We start from the raw sequence: 27,577 nt of genomic DNA on the forward strand, positions 1-27,577 counted from the left end.
CATTTAGCACGTTACGCAAAAAACATGTAATAAAAATCAGATAATAAAGCCAAATATAACAATTATTCTAAGCTCGAATTCTTGAACCCTGAACCAGTGGTTCTGGGTGAAATCTTCCCCAGCAGAGTCGCCAGAGCTGTCACACCTCCTTTATGCGCGCCCGCCCCGAAGGGTAGAATGTGCGAGGGAGTTTTTCCAATTTAAGTGACAATATTCGAAATGGGATTATTTATTTAATTCAGAGTCGCCACTTGGGAAAGGTTTGGCTTTTGGTGTCCCAAGTCACCGATTTATCTTGAATCCCAAATCGAGGAAATTTTTGACTTTTCCAAATGAAGTCTACGAACCAGAAATTCTAAGTAAGGAATTCTGTTGACCCGAGGGAAGGTGTTAGGCACCCTCGAATCCCGTGGTTCTAGCACGGTCGCTTAAATTGTTATAATGGCTAAATATCTGATTTAAATACATGTTATGACTTACGTGCTTTTATTAAGTTTAAACCGCTTTTGTTATTATCATTTATTTTACAGAATTGCAACGTCGTGAAAATGCGTCTCGAACCACGTCACAATCAATGCACCCGTGATTGTCGACACATTTGGACTTCGTTGAGATTTGGATTTGGGTCACATCAATGTGCACCCGAATTTAAGAATGTGATTTAATTAAACCGCGCCAACAGAGTCTAACGCGTTATTATCTTTGTAGAAGGCCATGAAATTTATTAAATGGCTTATCTTGAACTCTAAATAATTATCGTCAGTTGTTGAGGGCCCCGCAAATTTTTTTTTTATTTGGCGAGGCTTGTCTTATTATTTTTAGAAGGGTATCCTACAGTGACTACATTTCTATTATTTTTATTTCCAGAGATAGAAGAAAGGAAAGTGTGTGTGCTAATTGAAGTATATACTTCAGCTTAAACCAAACTCCTGTCAATTTTGATTAATTACTTTTAAAGTAAAAAAGACGTCATGCCTTTTACGAAAATGATTTGGTCGACTAAAAGATTACATATGAGATAGATGAAATGCAATACTTAATCCGAACATTTCTTAATTTGAACTTAACTGAACTTATTTGAACTAGGTTAAAGGATAACTGGCGAAGTAAAATGCTTTAATTTGACAAGGAATCATATACGAGTTAGCGAAATACAACGTTTAATCTGAGCATTTCTTGTATTGAACTTAACCAAACTTATATGGACTAGTCTTACTAAAAAAAAACTAAATGAAACAGAAAACAGTATTGTGTAAAGTCGAAATATGCATACTTATACTAAACAGACAATTGTCGAGCTCAAATACAAAGGGGTGAAACTCAGTCGGCTATCAGTATACTCTTTTGAACTATTGAAACATAAGCTAAATCAATTTCCACAAGGCCTGTTAATGTACTATGAATATTACAGCAAATGCTTGAACTTCTTCAACCTTTTTCATTTCATGCTTTCAAACTGTTCCAATTACATCAATATGGGACTTGAAATGTGTACCTGAAAATGCTGAAAGTGCAAAGGAGAAGAAGAAGAAGATGGGAATCAGCAGCAGCAAAAAGGCAGAATTAACAGTAGCAGCAGGACAAAATGCGGCAGCAATAGCGAGCAAGATAGCAGCAACAATCAGAACAGCACAACAGAAAGGATTCTGTTGCGAGATGGAACTAGAGTTGAAGGAGAAACAACTCGATGAAACAGCACACAGTGCGATACTCCAAACAGTCCAATTCCGGAATGTACCAATGCAGCAGAACACTAACAATAATCTCGATTGAAGTTTATAAGAAAGAACACTGCCTAACGTGTTGACAATAAATGAACTTCAGACAAACAAGATCAAGTTCCTGATTTCTTAGTCTGTTTTCTCTCTTTCTTGCTCTCTTTCTATTCTTGTCAACTCTCTCTTTTCTTTCTATCTTCACAGTGTGTGTGTGTTTCTTTCTCTTTTTTTTTTTTTTCTTTGGTGTCTGTCTATCCCCCTTTTATAAGCCTAAACCTCAGCCCTTTTAACATCCTGTTTTCAGAATATCACAGTACCCTCCCATGTGCATTCCCATTTTTCAGATTCCCATTAGTTATTTAAGTATTAACCTCCATCAACATTCCCTGGTAGATTTAACTTTTAAAAGGTTTAATACTTTTTTAAACTTAAAGCAAGGTATGGGCAGTAGAATCTATCTGACAGCATATGCTGTCAAACCATTTTTAAAATTGAAAGCCCCTTTTATGCAGGAAAAACAGGCTGTGCACAAGGCACATGAGGTGCACCAATGCACATGTTGTGCCAAGTGCACATGCCCTCCATTTCAGAACTTTAAACAAAACAATCCTTTTTACATTACTGATCAATTCAAACAAGCTATAAGTAAGCAAAAACTGGTTCTTAATTGGCTCAAAGCAAATGTTCATCAGAAGCAAATCGGTTTACTTTGTTTAGACAGTTGAAACTAATTGACGACACATGTCGACTCGACTATATTAGCATTGACATACACGATTGTAGCCAAAAATCAGACATTTAAACAGTGTCGATACATGGTTTGAATTATACTGACTAAACAGAAATACCCTCGAGGAGTCAACTAATCAGCACAAATTTGGAATACAACCAATACATATGTCTTATCAGAATATGAGGGGTTCAAACAAACATAGTGGTTCAGGCAAGGTGGACAAACGGAAGTTGGTAAAAAAATTCAAAGACCCAAATTGAAACAAAATATGAACAGACATTTAATCACTCACCTGGACCAAAACAAATAAGGGAAGAAGGCAGACTCACCTCAAATCTTGAAAAATCGGGAACCTTGACTCGGACTTGGACAGGCTTTCTTAAGGCTGAACGAACTTTAATCGAAGTGTTTCTCAGATGAGAAACACTTCGATTAAGGTCCCTTGGACCTTAATTTCTTTGGCTCGAACGGGTATGAACTAGTGACGAGGAACTACAAAGTTCCAAAAAAAACTCAGATCCGGGATTCATGTTTCCCTGGTTAGATTCGGACCAAACCAAGTATAGTTTGGTCACGAGGAGGGTCCGGGGAGTGTCTGGTATGAAGCTGGGGTTGTTTGGTGTAGATCGAGTTTTGACTCGAATCTTCAAATGAAGATTCGAGGACCTGGGGGTGATTCGAAGTGTGTGGTTGGTAGATTTAGGTTCAGGGTGGCATGGGGGTTCTATGGTGTTCAGGTGGAGGTCACCGGCGTTCAGGCCGCCGGGTTTCTGGTGAAGGTGTGCAGGGGCGGCTAGGGTTTGAAGGGGATGGGTTTGGTGAAGACGAAGGCGGGGGTGTTGGCTAGGGGGCAGGGTATGGTGAATGGTTTATATAGTTAGTGGGTGGGTGAACCTCGACCGTTAGATCAATCTAGATCTACGGTCTGGATCTGAAGGCTTAAATGGAACGGTGTCGTTTTGAGGGTTGAGGGTTGGGTTCGGTCCGGGTAAGATGGGTCGGGTTTATTGATGGGTTATGGGGAATTGATCTTGGCCGTTGATCACTCTGAGATCAACGGCCCAGATCAGGCACGACTCAAACGACGTCGTTTGGACGTCCTGGGCATCAGGTGGCCTGGACCGGGCAGGCCTGGGTCTTGGGCTGTTTGTTTGGGCCAATTTTGTTAAAATTGGCCCAAGTCCGGAAGGGAAGGGGTCTTTTTCTTTTTTATTATTATTTTTTATTTCCTTTTTCTTATTTATTTTAAAACAAAACTAAGCCAAAAAATCAAATTAAAATTAAATACACACTCAAATACAATTATTTGCACACATACTTAAAATATTTCAAAACAGGTAAAGTCAAACCAAATAAAATCACGGACGAAAATGCCTATTCATGATTTTCTATTTAACGACCGGATTACGGTTTGAATTATGCAGGACACATATATTTTTGAATTTTATTTTAATTAAGTAAATAAATAAAAATGGGTCAAAGTCACAAATAAATCAACAAGGTGCCGCACAGAAATCCGAAAATTGTACAGCAGGGCCAGTTATATATTTTTTATTTCTTTTTGGAGCGATTGTCGTGCGAAACAAAAATCACGTGCTCACAGGTATTAATTAAACCTGGTATAAAAATATACCACAAATTGGGATTAAATTATCGTATCTCCCAGGTGGGATAATTAATTCTGGGATAAAATTATGAAATGGCCAGATTATCCTTCTTCCCTTTTCACTGCAGGCTTAATCAGATTCAACATTTTTGAGGACTTAATTTCCCGTACACAGCTGGTGTTGAGGCTTCTCTGTGTCGTTCTAATATACAGAGTAATCATCTTGGTTCAGAACTAAGAAGCTTTTCGGCTTCATCATTCGCCTCTGCTTGGATTCTCCATTTCTACAGTAATGTATGAATAATCGATGCCAATACCAGACCACTACCCGTTATTATATTTTGGCTGGTGATTATAATCTTTGTTCTATGTCCCATCTGAAACAGTAATGGCCAGGAACAAGAAGAAGAAAAGAAATATTATATGACTACCTTCACTATAGTTTACAATTGTGTGTAGTGAACAATTTTTCTAAGCCATTAGAATATCCAAGGTTAAAATTAGAAATAAAATTTTCTCCAGCTTTAAAAACAAACACGTATTTTGGATTATATATATATATATATATATATATATTGCATATCCCATTTTTTATCTACTGTACCAAACGAAGTATATAGCACAAAATAATTCCAAGATTATAATTCTAGAATTATAATCCCAGAATAACCTTGTCCGCAAACCAAAGGATCCTTATCGTTTGTTTGGGAAACAAGCTATCACATGATTAATTATTCTCGAATCGTTATTTCATCCTTTCATAGGGATAAAAATAACACTACAATTACGGGATTAGTTATATCGTGATTTATCACAACCAAATGGGGTGAGGGCGGGGTTGGAATGGGTGGGTGGTAGGGAGTGGATAGGTGGGGCGGAGTGGGGTGGGTTTGTGGTTGGTTGGTGGGGATAAAGAATAAGGTGTGGAAGGTTGAAACAGAGTTTTGGAAAATATTTTTCTTCTTTCTAATAGGGAAAGCATTTTCCTCCAATTGGAGGAAAATGAGTCCATAAAAAAATATTTTTCAAAATATTTAACCCGACTAAACATGAAAAAATTAGAAATGAACTGGATATGAACAACTCCAATTGGTCTAAATATGACAAATATTAAATTAAAAAGTACATTCGATATAACAAGTATCTGATCTTGTATTAGAATTGGGAAATTCTATTACTCAGATCTCTAGTATTGTCTTATTATGTTTATTAGTAAATAATAGTGGAGGGATTGCAATAGGGTGACAGTGAAAAGTAATAGAGAGGTAATAATAATAATAATAATAATAATAATAATAATAATAATAATAATAATAATAATAAATTATGTATGTTATAAAATAAAGACTATAAAGTAAAGACAGGTATTGAGAGAAACTGATATATTATTCGAATTCAAACTGATGTACATAATGAACTGAAATCTCTTCTATTTATAGAAGAAAGGAAGTTGTTGTGTAAGCTGCTATGGTTCTTGTCCATTCCCTGAAGTGAATGAGACGAACTTCCACCAAGCTAGACGTGGAAGAGGTCGTGGCCCCAGTCATGGTCATGGCCGTGGTTGGGGAAGAAATTTTAATCATGGTAATAATAATGCACCAAAGAACCCTCCTCACCACCAGCAGTGGAAAAGAAAGGAACAAAAGCATGAAGCGGTGCAAGCACAAATACAGAAAATGCATGCTATAGATGTGGAGGAAAAGGGCACTGGTCACGTACTTGTCGTACGCCAAAGCACCTGGTTGAGCTTTATCAAGCCTCCCTGAAGAAGACAGAGAAAAATGCTGAAGCAAATTTTATTTCTGAAGATAATTTAGACTTCATGCATTTGGATGTAGCTGATTACTTTGCACTCCCAGAAGGAGAAACAAGTCATGTAATCGGTGGTGAATCTGTAGAAATGTAAATATTTTAATTTTTGTTATTTGTAATAGATAGTATGGTTATGTAATTGTTGTACATAAAGAAAAATTATGATTTGATAATGATGTTTACTATAATATATCTTGTTTATGTCATTTTGAAGAATATGGATAACATTATTAGATCAACTTAAACTCTAGCAGAGTTTGCAAGAAATATACAACCACAAGAAGTGGTTATATTTCGTATATCTCATTGTAATTATATTTTGTTAACTACCAGAAGTGGTATATGCCTATGATCACCAGAAGTGATAATTTAGGCTTTCTATGGTTACAATTGAAGATAAGCTACATAAATATTCTCTATATTAAATGCACGCCTCGATTTGCTCCTGAAGTAGTAAATATTTTAAAAGAGGTTGAGGCATCACAATTTGATGTGATTAATGCGCATTCAGATAATCTTGTTCGATTTCCTGAAGGATGAGAATTTTTGATAATATTAATCCATTCCCTGAAGTGAATGTGACAATATTAATAAATCTGGTAAATATGAACGCGTTCTTGATGTGAATATATTACAATTCACCTCCAAAAGAGGTAATATAATTGAGAGAATATATACTCAATATTTCGTATTTTAAATTTGCTCCTGAAGAAGTAACACAATTGAAATTGCATCCTGAAGTAGGAAAATATTATGAATAAGAGTTTTCTTGTTCTTAAAGAATTGTTTTACATTGTTTATTTGATTGTGGTTTTCTCTCATGATACCAGAAGTGTATGAGCAATATTTGATAGTACAAAATGTATCAACAACTCCTGAAGAACTAACTGTTTGCCTAGAAGACACGTGACACCAGTAGTGCCCGATAAATATGATATTGTGGGTAATAAATGAAGGCTCTTGAAGAGTTTATATAAAAATATGTCATTCATATTATATAATTATGGTCAAAACATATGTTGTAGTAAACTTGAAGTTTACTAATACAAGTGGCTATCAAATTGATACTACAAATGATTGGAAGATTGAAAATCTTTATGTTTCCACAATCATAGGGGTAAAATAATATGTATGTGAGAAGTTACCCGCCTTATTTTTCAATTTGTACTACGTCATGTATCATAGTAAATCAGAAGTTTACTAATGCAAAAGTTTATGCAATAGTAAACTTGATAAACTTGAAGTTTTTATTTGTCATTTTTAAATGAGCTATTTGAGAATTCGGATAAGCATATACTGAAGAACCAGAAGATTCTTCAAGAATTCTCTTGTGCTGCTTGTTCTCGTAATATCATACCTGCTAAAGTTGGGACTAAGAGCCCTAAATTCTGGAATATATAAAAGGTGAATATGGGCTCATTCACCTATCATGTGAACCACTTATAGATGCATATATAAGATGGTTACATGTATGTTTATTGTCAACCTGCAGTTTGACATTTGAGATTGCTTTTCTCAATTAAGAGCATAACTTTCAGATTATGAAATCAAGACAGCTCATCTTGATAATGCTGATTTATATCCAAGCTGGTTTAGCATTGAATACCTCATACTAATGGCTAAACGATTGCTTATGAGAACAAAGTTTCATGTGTTGGTCTAAGATATCCTAAATTGCATACAACAGCACATATATGCATCAGACCAACAATATATGATAAAGTCCTCCCCTCACAATTGGTTTAGGATCAGAAATCAAATATTTTTATTATCTTTTGATGTGTGGTATATGATTAATTTTTCTACCATAATACACAAAGATATGTTTCCCAAAGAAGATTGGAGATATATGTTAATTTTTCTAACATTTGGTGGATGGAATAAACAGCTGAAAAATATACTATATGAATCGAATTATCATTAATATGATCCTCACTTAGAAGATAATTCAAGTCAAATGCCAGAAGCATTTGCTGATCCAAAATTTAATATCATATTTCAGCTACAAATGCTCCTATTAAAATTAAAGTCCCTGAAGGATAGAGTTTATTGTACGCATGAAGCGTGGTAGACCAATCGGTTCCAAAGGTAACAATCCTTGAAAAATGGTAGGAGCTAATGCGCAAAATGACCATAATGAGGAGGAAATAAGCTCTAGAAGAGCCCACAACATAACATTTCATGAAACTTCCGAAGAAGTTTAGGTACCTGAAAATAAAGAAAGTGATGAGATCTCAACAAGTTATGTCGCTTAGGAACTGAGACAAAATGATCGTCGACGATATATTTGATACAATATAGTGCACAAAATTATAAAAGATTGTGAAGATCGGACCAGCAGTCCAGACACTTGAAAATGTCATACCATTTAGATACAAGTCTTAACCTATATGACTTATTTGATTTAATCTATATGAAGATCCTTGAAGGATTGAAAATGCCTGAAGCATATAATTCAAAGTCTTGAGAAATGTTCTCGATTAAATTATAAAGATCTTTGTACGGTTTAAAGCAATCAATGCGTGTGTGGTATAATCGCCTCAGTAAATATTTGCTGAAAGAAGATTACATAAGTGATGTTATTTGTCCATGTATTTTTATATAGAAAATGCCATCAGAATTTGTTATACTTGCTGTTTATGTTGATGACATAAAATTTGTTGGAACTCCAGAAGAGCTCCAAAAGGCAATTGAATATCTTAAGACAGAATTTGAGGTGAAAGATCTTGGAAAAATAAAAATTTGTCTTTGGTCTGCAAATTGAATATTTAGCAGACGAGATCTTTATCCATCAATTTGCCTATACAGAAAGGGTCTTTAAATGCTTTTTCATGGATAAAGCGCACCCATTAAGTACATCAATGGGTGTTCGATCACTTAAAGTGAATAAGGATCTGTTCCGACCTCCAGAAGAGGATGATGAACTCCTTGGTCCTGAAATACTCTATCTCAATGTAATTGTTATGCATTTATAGGTGGTGCAGATCGTATTGGTTATGCATATACAAGATTAGAATGCGGAGACTCAAATATTTGAAACAAGGTTTTCATCAGGGGGAGTAAAATACGCGATGCACTCTTTTTTCCTTACTAAGGTTTTTTCCCAAAGGGTTTTTCTTATAAGGTTTTTAATGAGACACCTAGCAATGCGTATTACTAAATATGTGTACTCTTTTTTCCTTCACTAGGATTTTATTTCCCACGTGGTTTTTCCTAGTAAGGTTTTAATGAGTCACATTATCTTTTAATGAACATCCAAGGGGGAGTGTTATAAATATATTATATTATGAATGTTCATTTAATAATCCGTTGTAAATAAGCTTCCTAAAGAAGCTTATCCATATGGGACTCCGCAGTAAATATGTTTATCTATTTAGTAATCTATTGAAAATAAGCCTCCTGAAGAAGCTTATCACTTCGGTGCCCGGTTATGGATAAATATTATCTCCGGTAGAAGATTATCCATACCTGGTATAATAAGTTTATCCTTTCGATATTCTGTTATGGATAAACATTACCCCCGGTAGAATATTATTCATATCGGGTACAATGAGCTTATTCTTTCAGTACTCCATTATGGATAAACATTACTCTCAATAGAAGATTATCCATATATGGTGCAGTAGCAGCTTACACAACGCTTCCTTTCTTCTATAAATAGAAGAGATTTCATTTCATTATGTACATCAGTTTGAATTCGAATAATATATTAGTTTCTCTCTATACCTGTCTTTACTTTATTGATGTTTGAATTCGAATTCTTGTTTCATGTCTTCAATTACTTTTTTTTTCGTGTCAACGATTATGAGTAGTTAGATTTTATCTAGGGTTTGTGATCCAACCCTAATGTGTAAAACTTATGGGTGTCTAATATTAGTATTTGCTATTGATTGAGTGAGTGTTATTTACCTTTGTTTATGCTTCACATTCCATCTCCCATTTTTAACTCAAAAATAACCACTAATCCTAATCATTTCTCACCAGACTCGGCCGCCCCTTTCCTTTTCCTATCTCTATTCTCTAAACTCACAGACTAAATCAATCACAAGACCTTACACCAATTCATGCAAGGTCATGAATCATGACAGAAAATCATCTCCTTTGTCCTCCTAATTCACTATTCTCGCTGATTCTTCGCACATTTCACCGTCGAGATTCAAAATCCCCAAATCCGAAACCCTAGACCCAACGATGCAATGTCAAATCTTTAGAAATTCTTCTATGCTTTGATAAATTTGTGGACTGCATGGCCGTCTCCTAGTGTTATCATGATTATTCTTGGTCCAGAGGTCAAGCGAAACGACCTCTGGATATTGGGGCTCTTATTGGATGGTTCTTGCCTTTGACGGTCAAATTCCCTGTCTCAAGTAAAATCTCTACTGTTCTTACCTCTGTCTCCTCTGATTTTACCCAATTATGCTCATATCACCACCCCTCCATTACTCTCCACTATCAGTTTGATTTCTATTGAACCCTAAGTCATTGAATTCCACTATAAAAGGGAACCTTCAATGCCCTCACCTAACAATACAAGATACACATGAAAATAACCTAACAAACAGAGAAACATCAACTTTTATTCTCAAGTAGTAAAATCAAGCTAGGGTTTCTAATTAGTTTTGATTTCCTTTCCAGATTTTGAGCATCACATTGGTCAGAGTTTGAGTTCTTGATTTTTAACGGCTAAGAAAAACTCACGGGGTTTGCTACCCAAAAGAAGGTCAGTGAGCCTCAACCTATCTTCTCTCTTAATCATTTAATTAAAATCATGTTTGTTCTGTTATTTTCGTGTTAATTCACTCTGTTTTCTGATATGTTATAGTTAATTACCTCTATGTATTTTATTATTAGCTCATGATTTATTACTAAACTTTAGGGTACAAGTTTCTTTAATAACCTGAAATCAAAATCATGTACTAATCAGTTATTCTGGTAATCTTAATGAATATGCCTTTGAATAACTTATATATTGTTAAGTTTCTGAGATTAACTAAAAAAATTTGAAATGATCTCATATAGTTATCTTAATTATTAGACCTTCTGATGTTCTACTGTGATTCTCTTGTATGCTATGTTATTTTGTCATAGTGTTATGGATATGATTCACTTGATAAACTAACCTTAATGGAATGAACCCTTTAATGATAAAGATAGGATTGTCACCTTAGTCTAGGTACATCAGATCTCGACATTTAGATCAATTTCTCCTTCCAGAGGTGCTTCTGTAACCCTATTAAAAGATCATTAGTTTTCTGTTAAAACTCATGACTATAAGACAGGTCTGGGATTTCATTGTATAAGCATGTCCTAAAAATTATTGTATCTTTGTACTACCTTTGTGTTATTATGAAGGTTGCTCCACTTTTAGCTTAAGTTATGAAACATGGTTAAGATGCATCTATGGTATTTAAGTTCATCTATTGTGCTAAAGTATTAAACTAAGCTTCATCATGACTAAGTTCTTATATACAACTTGTATGATAGATCCTTAATGTGATGCTCTCATTGACTTTTCCTGAAACTTATACATGGTGATGCTGCTAACTCGATCTCATGATGTTCAATCATGTTTTCCATGTTGTGATCCCGTAAGACTATCACATGTGTGTGTTTAAATACTATCTCTAGGGATTTCTGCACTCAGTTTGTTCTTGAACAAGTTCTGTCGTCTCACCTGCTCATACATGTGTCCCTGAAATCATATAGCATTGTTAAGTCAATATAAGTTAACAGTAGCCATTATAAACTTAGAAGAAACTCCTTGATTCTTGTCTGCTTTTGTTGAGTGTAGGATTGTGTATTTAACTTCTAACCAACCTAGATGGAATGAAAGATTTCTTTAGAGGTTGTATCACTTGTTAAGTAGATGTATTTGCTTATCCTTGTCTTTTAAGAACCTTGAAGTGGACTGTTAACCCTTACACTTAGTAATAAGTGGAGTGCTAATCTATGTGTAGGCTTTCATTAAGTATATACTTTATTAAGTACATGATTACAACTAATAATATTCATAAGTATGAACCTGCCAGTAGGATTAGTGAGGTTAATACACATGATATCTCCTATGCTCCTTTGAACTACATGACTTACTTGTTCTGAGTTCTTGTATTAGCATGTTAGTGTTCTCATTACTTTCCAGAACCTGTAACTGATTTTGTTGAGTACTCTCAAGCCTGATAAAGTACATGACAGTGTATCATATGCTTGTATATGAACTATGATCTCTTATGGTATTATCTGCAGTATTCTGAACAGCTATTTACAGGAAATATACATCTCCTTCTGTGTAGTCACTATTGTTGTATTAGAATTTATAGCGAGTGCCTCATTAGCACGCAAACCTATAAGGAAGAGTAAGTGTGAGTAGTTAGGGGTATTTGGAAGTAGAATTTATTGGTTGAGATATTCTCCTTGACACAAGCACTGCTCGAGGTCCTTAAGATCCTTGTGAACTTTGAAGTGCCAAGGATCAAAGGGTATCTCGGCCATGAATGGAATTTTACCCCAAGCCTTTAATTATTAACAATTGTTAATTTCATTAGGTTTAGTGTTAAATGTGTCACACCTCCTTTTTTCTACACCCTAGAAGGGGCATATAATTGATTTTCTCAATTAAGAGCATAACTTTAAGATTATGAAATCAAGACAGTTCATCTTGATAATGCTGATTTATATCCAAGCTGGTTTAGCATTGAATACCTCATACTAATGGCTAAACGATTGCTTATGAGAACAAAGCTTCATGTGTTGGTCTAAGATATTCTAAATTGCATACAGCAGCACATGTATGCATCAGATCAACAATATATGATAAAGTCCTCCCCTCACAATTGGTTTAGGATCAGAAATTAAATATTTTTACTATTTTTTGATGTGTAGTATATGATTAATTTTTCTACCATAATAAATAAAGATATGTTTCCCAAAGAAGACTGGGGATATATGTTAATTTTCTAACATTTGGTGGATGGAATAAACAGCTGAAAAATATGCTATATGAATCGAATTATCATTAATATAATCCTCACTTAGAAGATAATTCAAGTCAAATGCCAGAAGCATTTGCTGATCCAAAATTTAATATCATATTTCTGCTACAAATGCTCCTATTAAAATTAAAGTCCCTGAAGGATAGAGTTTACTGTACGCATGAAGCGTGGTAGACCAATCGGTTCCAAAGGTAACAATCCTTGAAAAATGGTAGGAGCTAATGCTCAAAATGATCATAATGAGGAGGAAATAGGCTCTAGAAGATCCCACGACATAACATTTCATAAAATTCCCAAAGAAGTTCAGGTACCTGAAAATAAAGAAAGTAGTGAGATCTCAACAAGTTATGTCGCTTAGGAACTGAGACAAAATGATCGTCGATGATATATTTGATACAATATAGTGCATAATATTGTAAAAAATTGTGAGGATCGGACCAGCAGTCCAGACACTTGAAGATGTCATACCATTTAGATACAAGTCTTAACCTATATGACTTATTTGATTAAATATATATGAAGATCCTTGAAGGATTGAAAATGCCTGAAGCATATAATTCAAAGTCTTGAGAAATGTACTCGATTAAATTATAAAGATCTTTGTACGGTTTAAAGCAATCAATGCATGTGTGGTATAATCGCCTCAGTAAATATTTGCTGAAAGAAGATTACATAAATGATGTTATTTGTCCATGTATTTTTATATAGAAAATGTCATCAGAATTTGTTATACTTGCTGTTTATGTTGATGACATAAAATTTGTTGGAACTCCAGAAGAGCTCCAAAAGGCAATTGAATATCTTAAGATAGAATTTGAGATGAAAGATCTTGGAAAATAAAAATTTGTCTTTGGTCTGCAAATTGAATATTTAGCAGACGAGATCTTTATCCATCAATTTGTCTATACAGAAAGGGTCTTTAAATGCTTTTTCATGGATAAAGCGCACCCATTAAGTACATCAATGGGTGTTCGATCACTTAAAGTGAATAAGGATCTGTTCCGACCTCCAGAAGAGGATGATGAACTCCTTGGTCCTGAAATACTCTATCTCAATGTAATTGTTATGCATTTATAGGTGGTGCAGATCGTATTGGTTATGCAGATACAAGATTAGAATGCGGAGACTCAAATATTTGAAACAAGGTTTTCATCAGGGGAGTAAAATACGCGATGCACTCTTTTTTCCTTACTAAGGTTTTTTCCCAAAGGGTTTTCCTTATAAGGTTTTTAATGAGACACCTAGCAATGCGTATTACTAAATATGTGTACTCTTTTTTCCTTCACTAGGATTTTATTTCCCACGTGGTTTTTCCTAGTAAGGTTTTAATGAGCCACATTATCTTTTAATGAACATCCAAGGGGGAGTGTTATAAATATTTTATATTATGGATGTTCATTTAATACTCCGTTGTAAATAAGCTTCCTGAAGAAGCTTATCCATATGGGACTCCGCCGTAAATATGTTTATCTATTTAGTACTCTATTGAAAATAAGACTTCTGAAGAAGCTTATCACTTCGGTACCTAGTTATGGCTAAATATTATTCCCCGTAGAAGATTATCCATACCGGGTATAATAGCCTTATCATTTCGATACTCCATTATGGATAAACATTACCCCCGGTAGAAGATTATTCATACCGGGTACAATGAGCTTATTCTTTCAGTACTCCGTTATGGATAAACATTACTTTCAGTAGAAGATTATCCATATCTGGTACAGTAGCAGCTTACACACTGCAACCCCATCACGACTGGGAAGTGTCCCAAGTCTCCTCCCACTGTCCTTACCGGGTCTTTGCTCTATCATACATGTCCTTAATCGCCCTAGTGTACGCTACAGGAACACCTCTAGCCTCCAAGCACCTCTGTAGGACTTTCCTTGGGACTTTGTCGAACGTTTTCTCAAGATCAATGAACATCATATGCAAGTCTCACTTCCTCACAGTATACTGCTCCACCAATGTCCTTATAAGATGAATGGCTACAGTAGTCGATCGCCCCGGCATAAAGCCTAACTGGTTCTCGAAAATAGACACTATCCTCCTTACCCTCATCTCCACCACCCTCTCCCAAATTTTCACAGTGGGGCTTAACAGCTTGATACCCCTATAGTTGTTGCAATTTTGGATATCACCCTTGTTCTTGTACGACTAGGAAATCTCCCGAGTCTCCTTCCATTGTCCTTAGTCGGGTCTTAGCACCATAACACATGTCCTTAATCGCGCTAGTGTATGCTACAGGAGCACCTCTAGCCTCCAAACACCTCCATATGACTTTCCTTGAGACTTTGTCGTATGCTTTCTCCATATCAATGAACACTATATGCAAGTCCATCTTCCTCACCCTATACTACACCACCAATCTCCTTATAAGATAAATGGCTTCGATAGTCGATCGCCCCGACATAAAGCCGAACTAGTTCTCGAAAATAGACACTCTTCTCCTCATTCTCATCTCAACACCCTCTCCCAAATTTTTATAGTGTGTTGTTGCAATTTTGGATATCACCCTTATTTTTGTACAACGGAATTATCGTACTCGACCTCCGTTCCTCGGGCATTTTAGATGTCCTAAAAATGACATTAAACAGCTCAGTGAGCCACTCTAAGCCAGCGTTGCTCGAGCTATTCCAAAATCCATCAAGATCTCGTCTGGCCCGGTTGCTCCTCCCTTGTTCATCTTACGCATAGCCCCCTTAACCTCTTCAACCTTTATACGCCTACAACACCCGAAATCTCGCGACTCTCAGAGTGCTCCAAATTCGTTCAAGAGTTTATGGAAGTATGTCTACCATCTTCGTCTAATATGTGCCTCTTCACCAATACTTTGCCCTCCTCGTCTTTGATGCACTTCACTTGGTCCAGGTCGCAGGCTTTCCTCTCTCTCGCCTTGGCTAACCTTTACAACTTCTTCTCCCACCATTGTCCCCAAGTTCTTGTCTTCGCAACCGTAACCGCTAACTTCGCCTCCTTCTTGACGGCCTTATACCACTCCTTATTCGTTCTCTTCTCTTCCTCGTCTTTGCTTTCCACCGTACATATTAAAACATAAACACTTCAAATAGATCCAATACACATTAAAATCTAGAGCAACTCACTGATGACTTCTAAGGTGTACTTCAGATCGGGCTTACCCCACAACGTGAAGAACCTTATTTACTCTCTCAAATTTTTCTATAACCCAAGAAATACAAGAACGAAAATTGATGGCTTTTCATTCTAAACCTTGATGTTTGACTTGCTTTTGAGATTAAATAAGTATGGCAGGTGGAAGAACATATTTGGTCTTGAGCTAGCAAATCTTTTTTTTAAAAATAAATTCTATTGATGGGTTTCAAATAGTTCTAATTAATTATATGTTAACTTTGTATCCATTTCAATGGTTAGACATCTTTCAAAAATTCAATGTGCTTTTTTATATGAGAAAAAAAACTTAAATGCACCTTGCTAAGAACAACGAAGATATTATGAACACTATCATGTCTACTATTGAAGGGAAACTTTGGCGCAACGGATAAAGGTGGTTCCAAGTGACCAAGAGGTTACGCGTTCAAACTGCGAAATACCTCTTGCAGAAATGGTACAGCTAAAGGTACATAAGACCCAATGTGGTCCGGCCCTTCCTCGGACACCGCGAATAGCGGGAACTTAGTGCGCTTGGCTACCCTTTTTTATTGTTTCTACTATTACTCAAAAAAAAATGAAAGCAGGAAAATAATTAAAAAAAGTAAAGATTCTTCAAGATAATTATGAATGGGACATGGCTAACATTCAATAACAAAAAGACAAGAACACCATATAATTAAGGAATATAACAACAAAAATGCTATATTCCTTGACCAAAGCTTAAAAGAAAATTTTGAGCCAGAAAGAAACATCTGAGGAGAAGCTCACCTTGGCATCTACCACCCAGAACTGGCTCCTTGCACTTTCAAAAGCAATTTCAGTATTCCCTAACATTCTCGCCATTGTCTTCCTAGCAGCATTAAGAACCCCTATTCCTGCACTGCACCACGAAAAGATTTTAAAAAGAGAAACCTTAAAAGCTTTAGCAAAATGCACAGGCTCCTATGCCTACTAAATATAAACACAATACATTGACCTGTAAGTTGAGCTACACAGAGTTTTTATAGCGGAAAAGTCTCTGATGCAGATAGATGGAAATTTAACATTTAAAATAAGGAAAACAAGCCAATCAAGCCTCATGTTTCCATTTCACTCTGCAAGATAAAAATTATGTCCCAAGCAAATGGTATTCTGCAGACTACTACAACTTAGTATTGTTTAAGGGTAAGTACAGATGGACATCCTCAAGACAAACAAGCCACATAAGAAGATAGCTCTCCCAACCTTCTCGAAGTTGTGCAAAGATAGATCTTGGAGGGCAAAATCATGAAAAAGGTTATTGAAGATGGGCCAGTATAATATTATATGATTAGTTACTTCTATTTTTCATTGATTTGATATACCAAGTTCTTTAAGTTATAGTTTGTAAAATCTCAGAAGTTACTAACTTATAGATGTCAAATCAGTCATATACAGTAACTACACCTCAATATTCAAGCAAGTTGGGGTCGACTAAACAAATCATCACTGACCTTTGCCACTCGTTTAAGATCATCTTAGACCCATATTACACAACATCATCATCATCATCAACAACAACAACAATAGCAATATATCAAATCAGTTACCAGAACATTTTTCATTCAATAAGAGCTATATTAGGTGAGGATATAGTCCATAATAATATGTCAAAAAGGCAGGCCATGAAGCTCCCCAAAACCTAAATGCAATTTCAAAATGGAAAAAGGGAAGACAAGTACTTTTGCGTGTTCGGTTTACTGCATGCCATAGAGCAACTGCACGCACAACATGAGCTGGCTATTCGGATTGAGTTAGGCTCAATATCTATTTTCTTTAATGTGGTATTAGACCTAGACTCATCCTTGTTCTTGGTTTACGCAATGTTGGGCCCCCTCATATTATGTTATCTACACTCTAGATGTCCAGCCTTAGGTGTGCTGAGGGGTGTTAGCATCCCATATTGGTAAAGGAAAAAAAGTAATTGTCTCCTTTTATGTCATGAACAATCCTCACTTCATGAGCTAGCTCTTGGAGTTGAGTTAGGTTCATGGCCCATTTTCTTTAACATCGTCAACTGTCTCTCCCCCGTTCTCAGTCCACAAGTAACTCGTGCAAAATGAAAGGCTACAGTAATTCAACTCAACATGAGACCTTATTCCTTCTATGTATCACCCTGAACATCTTCTACCATCACTAACCATTCAACAAACAATGCAAAAGCTGAATAACCAAATTTACTATATTGAATCAAATACTATTTCTATGATGCAAGGTAATTATATATGAACAAAAGGATAGGATTGAGTTGGAACATAGAAAGAGTTGTGCATTCGTGCAATCTAGAAAGAATGAAGCACATGAACCATGAAACAGTTCCTGCACAATGGCATGCTAATGACTCGAGTAAGAAATTACATGGGTGTAATTAGCGGAAAGAACAGTTTACTACTCTAACCTTCCAGCACCTGCCACCACAATCTTCATCTTTGGGAAATCAATCATTGGCCTTCCCTGTGCTCTTACAGCTCCCAAAAGGCCAGCGAGGGCAACTCCTGCAGTTCCCTGAATTGAAAACAAAATGGCACCATGTTTGTCATACAAAACTTGGTTAAACAATGAGGAGTGCAGTGAATTTAAGGAACTCCAGTTAGGAATGTATTGATGTGAAGTTAAGAGCAGACACATACAAGAATGATGCATTACGGCTCTATATTTTAAGAGGAAAGAAGAAAAAATGATTTGAGCAAATCAGTTGACTGGAAGCAAAATGTCTCATTGGGAGTAAGAAACACCCATCACAAACCAGAAAAACAAATAATGCAACAATATGTAAGAAAATGATCAACACCAGTTGTTATCTAAGTCCCAGACTAAGGTTATCAGCATAGGAAGCAAAATAAAAAATAGTTCTTCGTATGCTCGCTTTGCCAATAATTGAATTCTCTCAGTTACACAGCCATAGTTTGAGTGTTTTCTCACATTCAAACACAACTCTCACCATTTTGAATTTGACATGTTAACGGATGAACATCATACACCGACTATGAGACAGTCAAAAGTTACAAGCTATAAGCATTGAAAAATTTATGTACCAATATTGGAAGACACATCAACATATGGTTAATTTAGTTAGATTCCCTTTTTCCATGATTACAGGAACCACACTTCCTGTTTCTCCGACAATGTACACCTCCTTCAGTGGTCACATTAATAATTAATCCAAAAAGACATGATTTTTGTGATATCAAGAAAAACCCTTAGTGCTCTCCACTAATAACATACCTTGTTATTAACTTACATTACATGTGACTCAAATAGGTCATGCCTAATTCCAAAAGAGAACCTCTCAGTTGTTGGTACAGAAAGCACCGGAAAAAAGAAGGGAAAATACATAGAGTTACCCCTTAAACTTGTTCAAAAAAGTCATTTACACACCTTAATTTTACACCAATCTATCATCCCCTATTCTTGTCTGAAGTGGAATTATTACCACCCTGAAATGCCAAAACCAAGAATAGGGGGTGATAAGTTGCCCCTAAAGTTAAGGCATGTAAATGAATTTTCCGGACAATTTAGAGGGCAACTTTTGTATTTTACCAAAAAGAAAAGAAGAACCTGGAATGCCATTAAACCATATCCACCTGTAAGTGGCGGACATTATGGAGATTGGAGAGAAAGAAACCGGTGGTGTTCTGAAGGAAAAGACGAATCTATTTGAAAGAATTACAAGAAAATACACATGACTTCACACCATAACAAAAAATGGCTCATATTTTTAAGTTTTACCCAATCTAGCCCATATTGTACATATTTTGAAAGCACTAGCAAATTCAAAACTTTGTGTTCTTACAACCATTGCTTCTAAACGCCATGGAGTTAAATATGTGTTCTCACAACCATTGCTTTCACACTCTCTCTTCTTCTCACATCTTCTACATATGCTTCAAAGGGTCGTCCGCCATTGCTGCTTCTTACCCTGTGTCACCTGGTTGCAATGTAAGAAAATTGAAGAGTAGAAGTCCACCATTGAAGGCCATTCAAAGCTTTGCTTTCGAAAATAGGATTTTTTGAGTTTGTTAGTTGTTTGGATTGTGTGTTGTTCCAATTGATTGAAAATATCAAAAGGAGTCCAAAATTTAAATTTGAAGTGATTTGGAGTATATTTGAACAAGATTTGAGTTAAATTTTAGAAAAGACGAAAGGAAGAAGACGAAGTCAGTTTTATGTATAATCTTGTATAATAGTGTATATAAGAGTATAAACACATCTTATACACTATTATACACCTTTATACAAGCGTCTGTAGACAAACTTCTTCCACGATTTTCAGTTACAATTCTTGTTTAAAACCAGTCCAAATCTTCATTAAATGACTTCAAATTTTATATACAACCTCCTTATACTATTTCTAACAAGTCTAAATAACACCCACTCCAAATTTCTCACAAAATCAAATTCGAAATTTAAACCCACATGTTTAAGCTTGTTAAAAATTTAATTTTCGCCATCCAAATGGATTTGGTTTGTTGAACTAATATTTGAGTCACAGTTACTGATTCGAAAATTAACTTAAAAGCTTGAGCAATCTTTTTTAAAAATTAAATAGTAATTTCTAGAACCTATTGGAGTTGGATGTTGAATCTTAGCCTATTATTTTTGGGCTAGTTGGTTGTAAATTGAAATATGGGCTATAAAATTGAAAAGCAGGGAGCTCAGTTTGTTCTTATGTGAAATTTTCCCAATCTATTTTGAAGATCAAACTCAGTTGTATACTTTTGCTTTCTTTTTGGCAAAAAGAGGAATATATGTATCTGTGTTAGATTCATTAATTGCCTACAGTACTAAAAGGAACTATACTTTTGGGTCAGTTCACAATTGTACAAATTACAGCACCATCTTAGTGTTGTCTTTTGTGAATAAAATCCTCATTTTACTGATAAAAAAATAACATACATGTGATGACATGCACTAAGGTTATGTAGTCATTCGAAGGAAAAGCTTAAGAATGCCTGTAATGTCATCCATATAAATTTATTTTTCGTCCAGTCAAAAGTACATATGTTTTCTCAACAATATTGATTGACTCATAAAGCAAAATAGAAGTGCTAGATTTTATGAGATCTCTGTTACATGTAACGTCACCAAAAGCTGGAAGTATGGAGAAATACTCTAGAGAATAAGCATCTTCGTAAAAGTAGAAGCAAGATAAAACATATGTACAGTCAAATAAGCACCCAAAAGAAGGATTAACACTAAGGGTGTGTTTGGTACGAAGGAAACCATTTTTCGGAAAATGTTTTCTAATTTTCCCATGTTTGGTTGGCTTAAATGTTTTGGAAAATATTTCCCTCATCAACTCATTTTCCTCCAACTGGAAAACAATGTTTTCCCTACCAAGAGAAGGAAAAACATTTTCCAACTCTTTTTCAACCTTCCTCACTCTATTCCCCATCCCCGCCAACCCTCACCCCCACTTAACCCACCACCCCTACCCTAACCCTACCCCCCCCAAAACCCTCGTTCCCTACCCCAGCCTTAATAAAAATGTTATTAATAGTACTTTCTTTTCATGTTATAGATATATTTTTTTTCATTTGAACAAATAAGTATTTTCTTTTCATGATATAAAAAAGTATTTTTTTTATTTCAACAAAATGAGTATTTTCTTTTCATGAGGTAGAAAAGGTATTTTCTTTTATTTCAATACAATGATTACTTTATTTTCGTGTTGTAGAAAGAGTACTTTCTTTTTCAACCAAAAAAGAGTATTTTCTTTATAGTTATGGAGTATTTGTGTGAATTTGTAGAAGAATAATTAAATTACTGAAGAAAATAGAGTCCTGAAAACGTTGGGTATTTGGGGACGGGGATGGGGGCAAGGAAACATGGAGACTTGGGGAAAGGGGGTGAGGAGAGTAGCATAAAAAAATATTTTCTACTCTCTAACCAAATACTAGAAAATATTTTCCGGAAAAAGTTTTTCACTCACCAACCAAACAAGGGAAAATAAGTGATAAAACCACTCATTTTCCACGAAAACATTTTCTAGGAAAATATTTTCCTTCCTACCAAACACACCCTAAGTGAAGTAAACTTTATTTGTGTAAATGCAAAAAAATCCAATATCCAAACTCAGTAAAATAGAATTAAACAGGATTGCTGAAATAGAGGAGAGATATCAGAGTATGATGCAATAGAAAGATCCTTAACAAAGTAAAATGGAAGTTCTAAAACATGAAGGTGAGACCGGCCATGTTTTATGAGAGTGAACGTGGATCTCTACCATAAGATGATTATCCCAGAGATGCCAGCTTTAATATGGATGTACAGCTACAGAACAATTGGACAAGTCTAAGGATTGATCACACCATGCAAGTAGCATAAAGGAAAATGAAAAAAAGGGAGCCTAAGATGATTTGACCATATGCTACAAAGACCTCCAAGGAACCACAGTAGTGCGACATTTGATGATTGAAGGTGCCAAACGGAAATGATGTAGACCTAGAATAGCCATATCTAGGTTGCATATTAATTGGATCAAGAGTCGTCTATATCCCGTCAATGAGGTCCCTGATATCCAATATCTAGCTAACATTCTGGGAGGGAGAATTGGAGAACTTCCTTCAGTGTATCTTGGAATGCCTTTGGAAGCAAAGAGCAAGTCAAAAGAAATTTGGAATGGTGTACTAGAGAAGTGTGAAAAGAAACTAGTTAACTGGAAAAGCCAATATCTTTCCCTAGGGGGCAGACTAGTTCTAATCAATAGTGTACTGGATGCCTTGCCCACTCACATGATGTCTCTATTTCCTATCCCGGCAAATGTAGTCAAAAGAATAGATGCATTGAGAAGGAACTTTCTTTGGCAAGGCAACAGTGACAGGCAAAATTCACCTGGTCAATTGGGACTCACTTGTAACCAGCAAAAAGAAAGGAAGGGTGGGCATTAGGAACCTAAGAATTCAGAACCACAGCCTAATGATGAAATGGCTCTGGAGATTTGCTTCAAGTGAACACTCACTATGGAAAGATGTCATTAGAATGAAGTATGGAATGGAAATTAATTGGATTACCAACTCTACAACCAGTCCTTATGATTTCAGTCTATGGAGATCAATCAGGAACTTGTGGCCAAAGTTCAGAAACAAATCTAGATTCAAGGTGGCAAATGGAATGAAAACTTCTCTCTGGGATGACACCTGGCTAGGCCAATGTCCTTTGAAACAGACTTTCCCAAACATTTATAGCCCGAACCAGCAGCAAGGAGCAAATGTGGGAGATGTATGGTCAAACCAATGATGGAACCTTAGCTATAGAAGATTATTCAGTGACTGGGAGATCGTCAGGCTAACAGAATTCTACAACACCTTGGATCAATTCAAATGGACATCCACTCCTGAAGATTGTATGTTCTGGCAAAGGTATAAGCAAAGTAAATTCTCAGTCAAGTCTGCCTACAAGGAATACAACACCTCTAATAATCAGATTGGAAGTTGGCCTTGGAAACTAATTTGGAAAGTCAAAATTCCATACAAAGTTGCTTGATTCACGTAGCTGCTAGCCAGAAAAGCAGTCTTAACTGAGAGTAATCTTATCAAGAGGGGCTTCCACCTATGCTCTAGATGCTACTTATGTGGAGAAGAGGCAGAGACAATCAACGATCTTTTTTTGCACCACAGGATAACACAACAAATTTGGAGGATTTTCATTAACTTGAAAGGAATCATGTGGGTAATGCCAAGGAGTACTATTGAACTTCTAGAATGGTGGAACACACTCAGTAGCTCCCCTAATCAGAAAGAGAGATAGAAGATTGTCCCAGCTTACATTTGGTGGACTGTTTGGAAAGAGAAAAACCAAAGATGTTTTGAAGATAGACATAGTTCTATCCAGAGAATGAAAATGCATTGTTTAGCTCTTTTTTATTTTTGGTGTAAGCAAGAGTACATGGAAGATCCAGAATCTTTTGTTGATGTTTTAGGATCCTTGTAAGGACTTGAAAATCTTCCTGTACCACCCTTTGTAATTATGGATAGTTATTCTTGTTTTGATACAGTTAATATATATGCAACAAATATTACCTTCTAAAAAAAAGAATCATCTAAGTGGAATTTTCCTCGAAGAACCTACAATCTCTCGAAATCAATATAGACTTGGCCAAGAACAAAAAACAGTGAGGTAAAGAATCCATATAGGTGATACAACTAGCTAAGATGAAGGTTTAATTTTAATTGTTACTGTGAGAATGCATGGGAGAAAAATCTATTATTGATATTTCGTTTAATTATAATACAATGAGTCATATTTATACAATACATATCATATTCCTATTCTATGCGGGACTAGGACTAATTCATATTATGTACATAACTATCTTACACTCCCCTCAGCGGTGCATACAAATCATATGTACCGAGCTTGTTACATATGTAAGCAATACGAGGACTAGTAAGGGACTTGGTGAAAATATATGCAAGCTGATCATTCGACTTCACAAACTTTGTAACAATATCTCCTGAGAGTATCTTTTCTCTGACGAAGTGACAGTCGATCTCAATGTGTTTGGTTCTCTCATGGAACACCGGATTTGATGCAATATGAAGGGCAGCTTAGTTATCACACACAAGTTTCATCTTGCTGACCTCACCAAATTTCAACTCATTAAGCAAATGTTTGATCCAAACTAGCTCACATGTTGCCACAGTCATTGCTCGATATTGATTGAGGATGGTGGTGGTGGATGGTGATAGTTAATAATGGCGGGTGATGCTTGTAGTTGTGATTGAGAAAGGTGGTGGTGGGTGGTGGTAGTTTATAATGATGGGCAGTGCCGAATATGGTTATTGATGGTGATGGGTGGTTAGTTGTGGTTTGAGGTGGACGAGTGTTGGTTGTGGTTGAGAATGATGGTGGTGGGAGTTGTGGGGGTGGTGGATGGCGGTAGTCGATACGGTGGCGACTATGATTGAGGATGGTGGTGGTGGTATGGTGGTAGTTGATAATGGTAGGCGGTGGCGGCAATTAATAATGAATATGAATGATAACATCTTAATGAAATTAAGTCTCTGTTATAGATTTTAATCATACAGGCCTATTCAGACCCATTAAGTGGTTATGGAGTAAAAAATATACACACTTAATGATTAAAATCTGAATAAGTAAGATTTAGACTTTAAAAACAAACGCACTTAATGTCTGAAATTTGAATGATTAACATTCAGACCTCCATTAAGTGCAAACAAATGAGGCATTAGTGTAGGCACCAAGGTTCTAGGTCATGCTCATCTACTGAGCTCCCAAAAACAGCTTAGTTTAATAGCTTAACTCTTTTTTATTGGCATGGGCGAGGCCTGGTGTTGCTGGATGCTTCTGATTAATAGAACACAGGGAGGAGGAAAAAACAAAGGCTTATGATGAACATCTATGTGAGTCGATCATTTCCAAGATCCAATTCCATTTTTTTCTTATGTAGAGAAAACGCCTTACGGTCTGAAGTTTTATGCTTAAGGAAGAAATGCTCTTGGCGAATGCAGGACTTGGCAACCAGCAGTGGACAATAAATATAGTTTAGGATGTGATTCATTAGTTGCTAAGAAAAAGTCATGATTAAAGTTTTATTGATTAAGAACAAGAAATTAGAGATTTAGTATAAGAAAACTAGCAAACAAAGACCTACAAATTTAAAATTGAACTTGGTCTTGAATGGCATGATTTTAACCGCATATTTGTAGCTTAATTATAGTGGTTTAATTCTTTTGTCCAATTAAATGTTCTTTGTGTATATAGTCACCTTTTCTTGCATTACATTTCTATTATTTTTCTTGACGCTTCTTTGCTAAAACCCACGCTTTAATTGCGCTGTAAACTTAGAGCTCCCAAAAATATGGGTGCTTTTTCACTGTTCACTGTTCACTACTCTGGAGAGGTGCAACAACACAAGGGATCAGTCAAGTATTATGCTTTTCCATTTCAACAAACAAGGAGGGTATGAGTAAGGGGTGCAACAACAATAGGGACTTGACCACTGAAGTTTCACCTCAGTCTAGCACCCAAGCACAAGAAAAGGTTGGGGAAGTAATGCCATGTAAAGCAATATCACAATTCTTGAGTAGCCTTTGTGCACTCTCAAATAACATGAGACACCATGGCGAATCCACATACTTTTTTTTCCTCCCGTTAATGTTTGCAGACACATAAGTAGAAGCCTTGAAAGTCTTACTGATGTTTTTACCAGTTTATACTTTTGCTACATTCAATAGAATACCCTAATCCTAAGAATGTCAATCAATGAGGTAAGAGCTTTTAATTAGTCACTCATTTACAACTATAATCTTATTTTACTAAAATACTTCTACAATGACTGACAAAAGTTATTTACCTGGACATCATCATTAAACATTCTATAGTTGTTTCTATAACGCTGCAACAGCTTGAAGGCCCACTTGCTTTGAAAATCTTCAAACTGTGAATTAAAAGGACATTACATACATAACATGAAATTTGTGACGAGAATGAAGACAAGAGCTCAAATGACCAAGGAATGTACCTGCACAATCACATGGGGCCAACGAGTATAAACAGCCTCCATAAATTCATCAATTACTTCAAGATACTCCTCTCCATCAAGTCGATGCTCTTGCAATCCCAAATCTGTGGGCATGAAAAAGAATATCCTCAACTTCAGGGAAAATGAAAGAGATATTAAGCATTTTAGTGTATAAATAATATTTTCATTTATTTATTAAGCATATTTTATAAATTATTTTGATAAATTTTGGGTATTTAAATAACATCCCAATTTTAAACAATTTTTGGACCAACATTAGCCCAATTACTCCTAGCCCAAAACCAAACCACCCTTTTATTTATAACCCGACCGGTAACCCATTTTACACGACCTGCCTAGCTTCTCTTTCTCATATTGGCCGTGTTTTTCATTAATAGCCCATTATGTTGCTCGGCTATAAGAAGATGTTAGATAAGTTCAGAATACTTTTTAAATCTCATATCTCGATATTGTTGCTGCAGGAGCATATTTGAGGCATGAAAAGTGGTGAAAGTTTTCTCCAACATATCATGATCGGTAATATTATCACCACATAATTTCAATTAGGAAATAATTCTGAACATAGCAGAATTATATTCACTTATAGATTTAAAATCTTGTAGCTTTAGATGAGTCCAATCATAACATGCCTGTGGAAGAACGACCATCTTCAGGTGGTCATATCTATATTTCAAATTATTCCACAGTATGACTGGATCTTTAATAGTGAGATATTCCATTTTCAGGCCCTCATCAAGGTGATGGCGTAAGAATATCATTGTTTTGGCACAGTTTTGGTTTGATGCCTGATTTTATCCTTGATGGTGTCTGCCAGACCCATCACATCAAGATGAATTTTAGCATCAAGCACCCAAGACATGTAGCTTTTGCCCGATATATCCAGGCTACAAATTCAAGTTTAGAAAGATTTGACATTATATAGAAAAAGAAAGTTCATACCTCAGATACTTTCAAAGTATTTGCTCGAGATGGCAGAGTCTCGTACTGATAACGTGTTATAAAATAAAGATTGTAAAGTAAAGACAGGTATAGAGAGAAACTAATATATTATTCGAATTCAAACTT

At 35.7% G+C, this 27,577-nt stretch overlaps 1 protein-coding gene across 3 annotated transcripts; it reads right to left on the reverse strand.

Moving 5' to 3' along the window:
• Positions 1 to 7,765: 7,765 nt before the first annotated feature.
• LOC138877087 (NAD-dependent malic enzyme 62 kDa isoform, mitochondrial-like) lies at positions 7,766 to 26,651 on the reverse strand. Of its 3 annotated transcripts, none has more exons than XM_070156592.1 (5): positions 26,492 to 26,646; positions 26,324 to 26,407; positions 18,404 to 18,510; positions 16,756 to 16,867; positions 7,766 to 8,077 (listed from the first exon to the last, which is right to left on the reverse strand). In XM_070156592.1, exons 1-5 carry the CDS (start codon positions 26,603 to 26,605, stop codon positions 8,024 to 8,026), a joined length of 471 nt encoding a protein of 156 aa, XP_070012693.1. In that variant the 5' UTR covers positions 26,606 to 26,646; the 3' UTR covers positions 7,766 to 8,023. The 3 variants fall into 3 exon arrangements, with proteins under 3 accessions (XP_070012693.1, XP_070012691.1, XP_070012692.1); XM_070156590.1 differs by lacking the exon at positions 7,766 to 8,077 and adding an exon at positions 11,244 to 11,561 and having other exon boundaries at positions 26,492 to 26,651; XM_070156591.1 differs by lacking the exon at positions 7,766 to 8,077 and adding an exon at positions 12,843 to 13,169 and having other exon boundaries at positions 26,492 to 26,637.
• Positions 26,652 to 27,577: the final 926 nt, after the last annotated feature.

Source organism: Nicotiana sylvestris, chromosome 9, assembly GCF_000393655.2.
Source record: "Nicotiana sylvestris chromosome 9, ASM39365v2, whole genome shotgun sequence".
Lineage (NCBI taxonomy): Eukaryota > Viridiplantae > Streptophyta > Magnoliopsida > Solanales > Solanaceae > Nicotiana > Nicotiana sylvestris.